Here is a 12,241-nt window from a genome sequence, read left to right on the forward strand (position 1 = left end):
TTACACTTTCATAAGTTTAATAAAAGGCGATTATTTAAGCAAAAAGCATGTAGATTGTTTAAGTCAGATTGCAGCTTAGAACAATCAAGAGGTGAGGAGATACGGAGAAAGAGTTTTAAATCATCAGCATACATTAAACATTGGGCATAATTAACGACGTCAAATATGTCGTTAACATAAATATTAAACAGTAAAGGACCCAGATGGCTACCCTGCGGAACACCAGAAGAAACCGACACAGGATTAGAGAAAAAACCATTAACCGAAACAATCTGGCATCTCTCCTTCAGATAGGAAGCAAGCCATTGCAAAAGATTTCCCTGAACACCAAACTTCTTTAGCTTGAACAGAAGTAAGTTGGGATCCACCCGGTCGAAAGCTTTACTAAAATCCGTATAAACTGAATCAACCTGACAAGAATCATCCAGAGTAGATAAGATATACTGGGTATATTCAAGCAAGTTACTCTCCACAGAGCGACCAGCAAAAAAACCATGTTGTCTAGAATTGATTTTAGACTTAAGGGCAAAGAATAGACGTGCATGAACTACTTTCTCAAACACTTTACCAAATGCTGGCAAAATAGATATGGGGCGGTAATCGGATATAGCACCACGGTCCCCAGATTTAAAAATGGGAAGAACAAAAGCCCGCTTCCACAATAAAGGAAAGACACCCATTATCAATGAAGCATTAAATAAAATGGTTATAGGAAGGGACAGAGAGTGTGAACATTCCTTGATTAAAATTGATGGAATACCATCAGTACCTATACTGTCTGTAACCCTGATGCCCATCAGGGCCTCCTCAACCTCAATTCTGTCAAACTGCATCTGACTCAAAGGAAGGGTATCCATTTCTATACAATCTACATTCTGCTGGATTGGAGCAGGATCCACAAAAACCGAAGAAAAGAAATCAGCAAACAATGAGCATACTCCGACACCATCGCCGACAACAGTTCCATTCCATGACATCGTAGAAGGAATGACATCCGCACGCTTCTTAGACTTAGTAAAAGCCCAAAACACCTTTGGATCAGATTGCATATTTCTTTCAGCTCTTCTAATATACTCCATGTAATTGTGATGGATTAGATACTTTGCACGACTCCTTAGAATTGAAAAAGTGAGGTAGTCAAGTCGGTTTCTAAAACGCTTCCATCTACAGTGCGCCCTCCTTTTCTCTCGAATTACTTTAATGGTACTGTATGAAAACCAACTGGGAAAACCCTTCATAGCTTTGCGTTTTAAAGTGACAAATTCGCGAATAGCAGTATTAACATAGTTATAAAAAATTTGAACAGCGTCATTGATATCACGACCAGCGAGCTCTGATTCCCAGTCAATTCCATTAAAGTACTCATTCAATTCAGGAAACCGGGCTTTTCTAAAACAAAAAGCATCACCATGATGTATAGATAATGAACGAGTAAATGAAATTGAGCAGGAAAACTTTAGAGTGGAGTGTGCACTGTCCTCAGGAAGCAATGGATCACTACAAAGAGATAATTGATGTACATCGGCAGAATTCGTAATAACAAGATCAAGTGTGTTTACATAAGAATTTTTATGATAATTTAGTTGGTTAAGTCCGCAAAGGGAAAGAACATCCAGAAATTCACTGGAGCGGGCGCTGACGGATCCGGAAGCAGTGGCGAAACCGGAATCCAGGTCAAGTGACCAGTTTAATTCAGGCAAATTAAAGTCTCCACAAATTATAAAACGATCATTAGGTTTACTTTCGATAATTAATGTTAATTGATTTAAAAAATTATTTAGGGAAGTAATATCGTGAGGGGGAATATAAACGCAACAAATATGAATCGTCGTGCATCCCGAGCGCAACGTTACACCGACAGCGTCAACACCAGTGAACCAGGCGGACTGAAGAATTGCAGGAAGATACGCTGCAACTCCAATAAGAACTCCCCCACCGCGCAAACTGTTGTCGGCGACGTTCGGGCGATCGCATCTAAAAACATTAAAGGAGGAAGGAAACCCTTCAGACGAATAAATACCGGGATGTAGCCACGTTTCAGTGAGGCACACGACGTCAAAATCCGCATTCAAGAGGTTATTATGCAAAGATTGCAGTTTGGTGCGAAGACCCCGAACGTTCTGATAATAAAAAGATAAAGCCATTGTACTAATAATATCATCGAGAAAAAAATATACAGTAAAAAGCAGAAAAATTAAAGTTTATCAACATCGGTGACTTTCCTAATTAGTATAGGGCGCGCAGTTTCATTCTTACGGACGTAAACTCTACAATCACGCGTCCAGACAAACTTGTAGCCCTTCTCTCTAGCAGCCTTCCTTACGTTACTTAACAAAAACTTATTCGCAGGCGTCAGATGTTCGTTGATGAAACAGCGTACAGAGACACCATCAATAGACAGGCCAGGTGGCGAACCCGGAGGACCAGAACGCTTCTTTAGCTTTGCAGCAGCCAGAAAGTTATCTCTGGTGAGACGACTACAAAACCTGACCACAATACCCTTAGGATTCGTTCCACGATTTTGATTTTGATTTCCAGGACCGTGCGGGACACGATGAGCTGCGTCCACATCCGTTGAAGACACAGGAACACCAATAAAATCACCCATGGTTTTCAACACCATCAAAAGGTCTTCATTATCTTTTTCCGGGACGCCTTGTAGTTCTAAGTTATTTCTTCGGTAGTATTGTTCCAGGTCACCAACACGACCAGACAAATCATCTACTTGTTTGCGCAGCGACATATTTTCGGCATTCAGCTTATCTATAATCTTCAATTGATCCTGAAAGCGTTTCACAGTCGCCTCAAAATCTGTTACCCGCTGACTACAAAATTGTACCGACTCAACCAATTCATCATATCGTGAAGTCATTCTCTGCATTTCTGTTCGCATTTCTCCAATCATCTCGCAAACAGTCTCAAGGGTGACAGAAGAAACATGATCGGCAGGAGTACCAGGAGGGGCACCAAAGGAATGAGAAAGGTGTCGCGACGCCACCGGCGGCGGCGATCTGCAAGTGGAACACCTCCATGATGCGCCAGCGACCGATAAGGCAACCGCAGACTCTCTGGCGATATCCACGCATTTGGCATGAAACCACGCCCGACAAGCGTCACACTGAACTCCAGGGGTGTCTCTCCCCACCAGTTGACTACACCTCCCACAAAATTTCTTCTTCACTGGCATAACGACCGGTTTTATCGAGAAACAAGATTTACCGAAAATGAAGGCGAAAACCTTAAAAACTTTACACCCGTTTTAACGAAAACTCTCAAATCAGAGAAGATAACCACTAAATCACCGCAAATGTATACCAACTCATTAACGTATTTGTATACTCGCGAATCAAAACTACGCCGTCAAACGCTATAAGTCATCCAAAAAAGACGGAGCACGAGAACAAACGTGTATTGAATCGCGAACTTCGAACTTATTCGTAATGAAATTATTGCGAAATTTGATGCACTTGTGTTCTACACAGAAGTATGTTCGCTGTCAAGGGAAAATGTTTTAAATTATTATTATTATTCTTTATTCAATAAGGTACATATAGCGCACAATACATCGTCACAAAACAAAGAAAATAAATTACAATTTAAAATTTATAAAAAAATCATGAATAGAATAAAATTCTCCATCCTGTAAAATTTCTTTCACCGAGGCTTTGAACATTCTGGAATTCATTTCCCTTATCTCCAATGGTAATGCATTATATAATTTAACCACTGTAAAATTGAAAGATTTTTGTGTTCTTGTTGTCCGATGGTACGGAATCGCCAAATTTCCTCTTTGACGCGTACTATAATCATGCTTATCTGAGTTTATGGAAAATTCTTCTCGATATTGAATATATATATATGAACGTGTTTAACACAAGCAAGTATGAAACACGATGGTAACATTATAATCGTTAATTCCTTGAATCGCGTTCTGCAACTGTCTGGTTGGGCCATTTTCAATAGGATTCGTGTCGCCTTCTTTTGCAGTTTGAAATTTTTCTCCGATTCGGTGGAAACACCCCATACCATTATACCCCGTATGTTGCAATGCTGTGGAAATACGCAAAGTAAACATTTGTTGCTTCTTCCAAAGGTAAGCTTTTAACTATAACTTTCAAACAGTACAAAGAACCAGCCAATCGTTGTTTTAGTTTTGTTACATGATCCGAACAAGTGAGAGTTTCATTCAGTCTAACACTCAGAAATTTTATTGTTTGATTTGTTACCTCACCTCCTTGTTTAGTGTAAAAGGTGAGTATCTTGGTTTTATCTGTATTCAGATTTAATTTATTAGTGTTAAACCAGTCTTCAGCCCGCCGTATTGTATGCTTTGTTTTCTGTTTCAAAATTTCAATATTTGTATGTCTATTTATAAGTGAAGTATCGTCGGCATATAAGCACATAGAGCTTGTTGGAATATTTTCTGGTAAATCATTTATATACAAAAGAAAAAGAAGGGGTCCCAATACCGACCACTGCGGAACGCCTGTTGTTATATCTTTTAGTTTAGATTGACGATCTTTCCAGTACACGTACTGTTTTCTTCCAAACAGATAAGATCTGATTAGTTTCAATGCTGTATAGTGAAATCCATATTTCCCCAACTTATACAAAAGTATCTCATGATCAACGCTATCAAAAGCCTTACTCAGATCACATAAAGCTATCTGCGTAAATTGTTGAAGATCAAAACCTTGTATAATTTCTAGTACCAAAGTTAGGAGTGCTGTAGTGGTAGATTTATCTTTCTGATACCCGTGCTGGAATTTTGTTATAATATTATTTGCTTGCATATAATGCACAATCATGTCTTCTAGTACAATTTCAAAGATCTTTGACAAACTTGGTAACCTATATCAATAGGTCTGTAGTTTTTTACAATCATTAATATCACCTTGCTTGTAAATCAGTATTACCTTAGCAACTTTCAATTCTGTCGGAAAAACTCCTTCTATACACTTGTTCAGAACTTTACATAATTGTTTGGAAATCATTGTATCTATGATTTGTTTCGATTAACAACCCTACAGGTTAACAGTTAGTGTTTGCTTAATTATTTTTTTTCTCAGAAATTATTAAATTTTAGAAGAAGATCAGAGAGACAAAAAAGTTTTAGAATAGTTTTATCTATCTAACTGAAATTTTTCCAATGTATTTATCATCCTGATCATAAAAATCTAGGCATAAATTGAACGGAGGTGGTTACGTTTAGTAGTTTAGAAGGGTGGGTTGAAAGTACAAATAGGGTCAAAACGTGCCCTATTATGAGTTAAACATATTCCCCAAATTTCATTTTCCTAGCGTTTATGGTTTTTGAGAAAAAAAAATTAAACCAAAATTTTCCGCCATTTTAGGAGGGGTGTAGCTCCTTAGGGGAGTCGAAGTCGCCCATGCTTCATATATTAAAGTACCCTTAAAATTGTCTAAAGAATCACCCCTGAAGTTTGGGCACATCATTCAGATACAGCCTGTATATCTTTCGTATTTTTAGCGTTCAGAGCTCGTATAACGTTTACGATTTCTGACTCCTTTATTGTATAAAATTCCCCATTCTTGAAGTGGTATTGAGTGGTATTATGATTTCGTCAAAGTTAGTGGAGTTTAATTGTGCGGTTCCAATATTAATAAAGAAATCGTGTAGTGTATCTGCATCAGAAACTTGCATGAATGGTTTAATTCGCCCGAATGAAACATTCACAAAAAAACGAATGGTGAATCAACACTAAGACATCAAGAGCGCTTTGCAATGTAACACACGATTACATTCGGCCTCAACTTGATGCTCTTCGTTTGACGGTAAATGTTTCTTTATTTGTATACAAAGTATAAAATATTTTAAGATTTATAAGGATTCTTTGATCAATTAATTTAAATTCTTGATTTCATTTCTATTTTGTTGTTTCTTGTAGTCGTGCCTGATAAGATTATGATATGATTATGAATGCTAGGCGTTCGAAATTGTCAATAGCACCGAATTTACATTAATAAATTTAATTTTTCATAGTTTTTTCGAGTTTATTTTCTTCAATATCTTACGATGAATCCGGAATCTACAATCTCTAAACTTATTCGCGAATGGTTCTAAACCATTCGCTGCTTTTGAATGAGCACGGCACTACATGATTCGCACTTCTGTTGACGAATGAATTGACATGAGAGCCATTCGGTGCAGGTCTCGGAGTCGACAATACAGTAACTTAAGAAAGAACACCACACAACATTATTCGCAGTAACTATTGACGAATGAAGGCAACACTCAAGCAACGAATCAGCGAATATGATTCACTATGTGAGCCATTCGCTGCAAGTAGAGCTTGCAATACCGGGATCCCGGGATTTCAAAATACCCGTATTTCGGTATTGTTTTTATTTAGTGCCCTCGATGGCCGGGGGAGGCCGAGGTCTTCGAAAACGACCGTGCAAGTTTGAAGTTGTGCTGGAAAATTACGTAGAGAATTCTTGTTTGTTATCTATCTTCTGTCCGTTCTAAGTTTATATTTTCAAGATGAATCTGACAAACTACCAAGAGCCATTATCTTAAAGTTTCTTTCTTGAATCTACTGCCTATATTCGGTAAAGTTCTCGAGAGCTTAATTTATAAACCAATTTTTTACATTGTTAAGAATGTTTTAGACCAACGACAGCATGGTTTTTTTGCTGGTCGCTCAGTAGAGACTAATCTTCTTGAATACACTAATTATATTTTACATTCTTCTGACGATAACTGCCAAGTTGACTCCGTATACATTGATTTTAGCAAAGCATTTGATAAGGTTGATCATTTGCTATTATTAAATAAAATAGAACAAGTTGGTTTACCCAGCAACATACAACAGTGGCTCGCTTTCTATGTGGTTGATAGAACGCAGTGAGTCATGGTTAGAGGTTTCTCCTCACAGTCAGTGGCCGTCTCGTCCGGTGTTCCCCAGGGAAGTATCCTTGGCCCCTTGCTCTTCAATATTTACATTAATGATATTTTTCTATATGACATGTACGTGAAAAGATTAGAACTAGTCCAAAAGAGATTTCTTCGATTTTTATGTCGGAAGTCTCATATCAACTATGTTGACTACGACTCGGCGTGCCAATCCTTTCGGTTTCTACGACTGACTCGGCGACGTTTTGCTAGTGACGTATTGCTATTCTATAAATTAATTCATAATATCTATAATTTGACTTCCCTTACGTCTCTAGTGAATTTGTATGTTCCGTCCAGAACGTTGAGTTATGTTTTTCTCTTTTTCACTCCTACAACCCGTACTTATCAACATTCCTTATGATCGAGCGGCACGCAACAATCAGCCGACCGTCTGTCCATCGATATATTTGCTTATGAATCCATTAGCTGCTGTTGGGAGCATGCCGTATCATTGTTAACATTACAATCAGCAATTCCTTATTGTTGTTATTTTTTACTTGTTTATAGAATGTTTCCTTAATTTCAATCAGAATTTTTGATCGTTTATTTTACTTATCTTATTTTATTGTTTTTACTACTGTTCACTACTGATGTTATTTTGTGTCTTTATTATTTTGTTTTGTTCTTATTCTTTTCAGTGACACAGCTTTTATTGGGTTCGTCTTGTGCTGTGTCCTATGTACATAAATAAATAAATCTGCAGCTTTCCAGAAAATTCCAAAGCAGGAATTCGAAAGAATTCCACAGACCGTCAGATGATGAAGTTGAAACTTTGAACCAAGTGAAAAACAACAAAACAATAATGGTATTACCTTAATGGTAATGGTATTACCAGACCTTTAAGATTATTGGTACTTTGTACAGATTCCTAATATCTTTCCATTTTTTGGTTCGATATTGCAAGCCCTAGTTGCAAGTCTCTGGTACGCACCACTAATGTTATATCTCGACCGCAAGCGACCTCGGCTTTATTACTGTTAATATTGTTGTAAACTAGTGGTTAGTTTTTTATGCAACATGGTAACAATGTAGCTCCTCGGCCGCAAGCGACCTCGGTTTTATTACTCTTAATACCGTTGATAAGCGATCGGTTTCTGTGTGCGATGTGGTATCAATATAAAGCCTCGGCCGCAAGCGACCTCGGCTTTATAACTCTTGATACTATTTAAATATGGTTAGCTTTGTATGTGATATGGTATACATTTTTACGTCTAAAAAGAAAATGCAATTTTTCTGTAAAATAAGTTACTATGTCATGTCGTAAATTATAAAAAAAAGGTGGAAACGCCGGTTATATTATAATTTTTTGACTAATTAGTGCATAAACGACTAATATCACTTTAAACCTAAACTTTTTCATCATTATCGCTAAAAGGTGGTTGTTTCCATCCTCCGAATTCCCGTTCGATTTCTTCAGCGATTTTAAAACATAATCTATCCATTCTAAAATTAGCAACAACCTAAAATAAAAAAATTAAACACAAACATTTATTATTTTCAAAGAAAATCTTCACTTGTAATCCAATCGGTAACCCATTTGAATCAACCCCAATCGGACAACTCGTCGCTGGTATCCCCAAAATATTAAAAATCGTCATATACGAAGTATCCAAAGTTTTCGAATAAATCTCGCCGTGGAAATGCGCGACCGTTGGAAAAACCGGATATAAAAGAACACCATCCGACCCAAGCAAGTCGTTAATATCGTTTCGAAAAGCTTCGATTTCTTTCATTATGTTTTTCTGCCTTTTGTTGTCGATTAAGCGTCGAGAAATCGTGTAAAGAACTTGAAATAAAATCGATGTCGGTTCGACATTTGAGCAGCCAATAAACGTTCTTAAAATTTCCCCAAATAAATTTCGATCGTTGTTAAACACAGTTTGGAGACCGGAAATTGTTAATAAAGGGAGAAAAGCGAGATCAACGGAATCAGACATCCGTTTTAATTTAACCTAAAAAAAATTTTCACCACCAACAAATCAACATTATTAATTTTTACCTTTTTAGTTTCAAATCCGTTAATTTTAAATTGATTGATAACTTTTTGAATTTTACAAACGATTTCCCTATCAATAACGTGAGTCATAAAAGCATCGCCATCAAATTCCATGTAAAAAATTTTTATGCTTTTTATATCGATTAAATCAAACGTTTTAAATGTATCTTCAACTTCCGGTTTTAAAACGACGTCGAAAAGCAGATTTAAATCGCATGCATAACGCGTTAATGGGCCGACTGTTAACGCATATTCCCAAATATCATTTTTTTCTTTGAGATAAGGGATGGTTCCGTTGATGGAAATTGAATTTCCGGTCGGTTTGTGGCCATAAATCCCGCAAAAATTTGATGGCAATCGAATTGAACCGCATAAATCCGACCCTAAACCTAGTACAGAAGCTCCCGATGATAATAAAACGGCCTAAATAAAAAAAATTAATTAATTAATAATGTAAGAATTTTTATTTACTTCTCCCCCGGATGATCCACCACAAGTTCTTCTAGTATCATAGGGATTTAACGTCCTTCCAGTTAATTTATTGCAAGTTTCCCAATTTAAGCATAATTCCGGGGTGTTTGAAACTAATAAAGGAATACCCCCTGCGTTTTTAATTAATTTAACTGCGTCATTATCGAAATCGGCGATATATGGCGTTTTTGTCTTAACACCCCCATTAAAACTCAACCCTTTTAAGGCGATCGTTTCTTTTATTGTGATGGGAACCCCCAAAAGTGGATAATTCGTTTTTAATTCGTCTTCGGTTAAGTCGGTTTCATCCAAAAAGATATCAACGTTTGTTGCTTCTAATAAAGCGTCACTAAAACGGTCTTGAACTATTGCATTTAAGATTGGGTTAACTTCTTTTACACGATTGATGTAAGTTTCAATGATGATTTTGCTAGAAATCTAAAGAAAATTTTGATTAAAAATTAATATAAATCAATCTTACTTGTCTTTTTCGTAGTAATTCGGCTAATTTAATCGCTGGTATAAGTAATAAATCGTCTTTAATCGGTGGACATTTTTTTGATTTCTTAAAATACGCCATCCATTTAATTGGGTATAAAATCAACCCGAATAGGACCGAAGAAATCCACAAGAAACCGTGCACGAAGAAGCGCATCATCTTTTTGATTTGACCCAAAAAAATCAAGTGTTATTTTATTAAAATGATTCTTACGTGTACCTAGAAAAGAAATCCCGCCTTGAAAATAATAGGTTGACGTGGTTTTAAACAATGGGGTAGTGCATTTTGAGTGACATCAAAGAAGAGATGAAAAGAAAATGAGAAAGTAAACTAAATGGCGTGGTAATAATAAAATTGATGGGGAATATAACTTATTTATGGGAAATTAAAAGTTTGTTGCATTTAACTTTTTAATTAATTAATAAATAATAAATTTTAAAAAAAATAAAATCGATAATAAAACATGTCAGAAGTGGGATTCGAACCCACGCCCTCAGAGAGGACTGCGACCTGAACGCAGCGCCTTAGACCGCTCGGCCATCCTGACGACGTTAAAAACCCCGCGATTATACAATATGAAATTTTTAAATATTTTTAAAAAATTTTTTGTAATTCGCGACGGTAACGAAAGCTCTAACAGTACTCAAACGGGTGCTGTAATGAGATCCCCTACAGCATCCGATGCTGTAATGAGATTTTAGTAACATTTTATGGAACCAGTACATAGGTTGGTGACATTGGGTCATTAATTTTTCTAGTTGTCAATGTGACAATTTTTGTCTATGGATGTTTAAACATGTTCTTAGCATCGAATACAAGGTCCACAATGATGAGGACATTGAACACTGAGCAATTTCTCCTATTTTGGGAGGTGTACATGAAACATGTTTTTCAGGTGAATACATTTTGTGTTTTGACAGTTTCTAATTGTCAATTTAAATTTCTATTTTCAAGTGTTACGGTGTTACCAACTGCTACATACCTATTTCCCTACATTGTCAAAATTTATTTTATTTTTGTTAAAAAAAAAGGATAAAAACGCGAATTACAAAAAATAGCATAAAAAACACGTTTCATAAGACTTAAAGCACTCATTCATTAAAAAACTCGTGGCTTCGCCACTCGTTTTTCAACTTGAATTCGTGCATTTCAAGCGTGTCTTACGAAACTTGTTTTTTAATATACTATTACAGTTTCCAAATTTTTAACTCATCGTCAATAGCTTTGTTCGTTGGGACTGCACTACTTGCACTCACTTGCACTAAGCAGTTTAGTGCAGATGTTGTGTGTTCGTTGGGGATAGTGCAGTTTAGTACAGTTGCACTTATACTGTTCGTTGGGCCATGTGCAGTGCAATTTAGTGCAGCCGGTGCAAGTTAGTGCAGATTTTGTTCCACCTGCTTTCGATTAAGTTCAATAAGTGCAGTTTAATGCAGTATAACTAAAATGGCGGAATATTTGAAAGCGTGTTTTGTAATAATTAATATTAATATGGACATTCAACCGGCAAGGGTTTCTAAAGCGATCGGTCAAAAGTGCTTCATCTTCTATGCACCAAAAATATATAACTTGTACAAGAGTTTTATATCAGTACAGGGTGTCCCAATTTCGATGTCTGCATAGGCTATCTCCGAAACTAAAAGAGATAGAAAAAAAGTAGCTTACATGTCATGATCACGTTTTTCGAGAAAATGCTAATGCCGAAAACTCCGAACAGCTATCGTCTTTTGTATTCCCCCTATCGGCAAAAACTGAAAATTCTGCGAAAACGACAATCGCGAATATCTCACTTATTATCAAAGATGGAGTATTATAAATAAAACATTATATGGGCAACTTTTTACGAAGAATTCAGTGGCGTAGGTAGAATTTTTTTCTCATCTTTTATTTTCGAGATTTTAGACGTGTTTATTTTTTTAAATGGAAACCATAGTTGGCTATGACTTAAAATAATTTGTTATTTTCTTCTGATAACCAATATATATAGTTTGTGGGGTATATTTCTTATAGTTATTGAATAATTAACAAAAATTCATTTTATTCTATCTAAAACTATTGTATGTATTTAAAAGTTAATGTTGTTATGGTAATAACAATACCATGATGGAAAACATTGTCTCCAATTATTGCCAAAGTTTGTATTTAAAAATTCGATAACAACTCTGGCATTATGTGCTGGTGCTCCGTCATATTGAAAATATATCATTTGAGACATATTTAGTGGCAAATTGTCGACCAAGGGCTCAATGTGCTGCCTTAATATATTGAGGTATTTACCTGAGTTTAAGTTTTTATGGTAGATACTATATGCCAAATATCTGTTATCTAAAAGCGCACACCATACATTGAACCCCAA

At 36.2% G+C, this 12,241-nt stretch overlaps 1 protein-coding gene and 1 non-coding gene across 2 annotated transcripts; both read right to left on the bottom strand.

The window, feature by feature from the left end:
• Positions 1–8,197: 8,197 nt before the first annotated feature.
• LOC111416793 (fatty-acid amide hydrolase 2-B-like) lies at positions 8,198–10,181 on the bottom strand. Its single transcript, XM_071195198.1, has 5 exons — positions 9,868–10,181; positions 9,387–9,824; positions 8,919–9,338; positions 8,434–8,871; positions 8,198–8,379 (listed from the first exon to the last, which is right to left on the bottom strand). The coding sequence occupies exons 1-5, from the start codon at positions 10,042–10,044 to the stop codon at positions 8,266–8,268; spliced, it is 1,587 nt and encodes a 528-aa protein (XP_071051299.1). The 5' UTR covers positions 10,045–10,181; the 3' UTR covers positions 8,198–8,265.
• A 168-nt stretch (positions 10,182–10,349) lies between these two features.
• Positions 10,350–10,432, bottom strand: TRNAL-CAG (transfer RNA leucine (anticodon CAG)). The gene has a single exon. It is a non-coding gene; the product is annotated as a tRNA-Leu (tRNA).
• Positions 10,433–12,241: the final 1,809 nt, after the last annotated feature.

The sequence above is a fragment of the Onthophagus taurus genome, chromosome 3 (genome assembly GCF_036711975.1).
Source record: "Onthophagus taurus isolate NC chromosome 3, IU_Otau_3.0, whole genome shotgun sequence".
Lineage (NCBI taxonomy): Eukaryota > Metazoa > Arthropoda > Insecta > Coleoptera > Scarabaeidae > Onthophagus > Onthophagus taurus.

Bases quoted from the DNA above. Each gene is read 5' to 3' on its own strand.
- LOC111416793 (XM_071195198.1), bottom strand. From the start codon at position 10,044: ATGATGCGCTTCTTCGTGCACGGTTTCTTGTGGATTTCTTCGGTCCTA. The intron at 9,825-9,867 runs GTAAGATTGATT...AATTTTCTTTAG, and splicing joins AATTACTACGAAAAAGACAA to ATTTCTAGCAAAATCATCAT. The intron at 9,339-9,386 runs GTAAATAAAAAT...TTTTTTATTTAG, and splicing joins GTGGATCATCCGGGGGAGAA to GCCGTTTTATTATCATCGGG.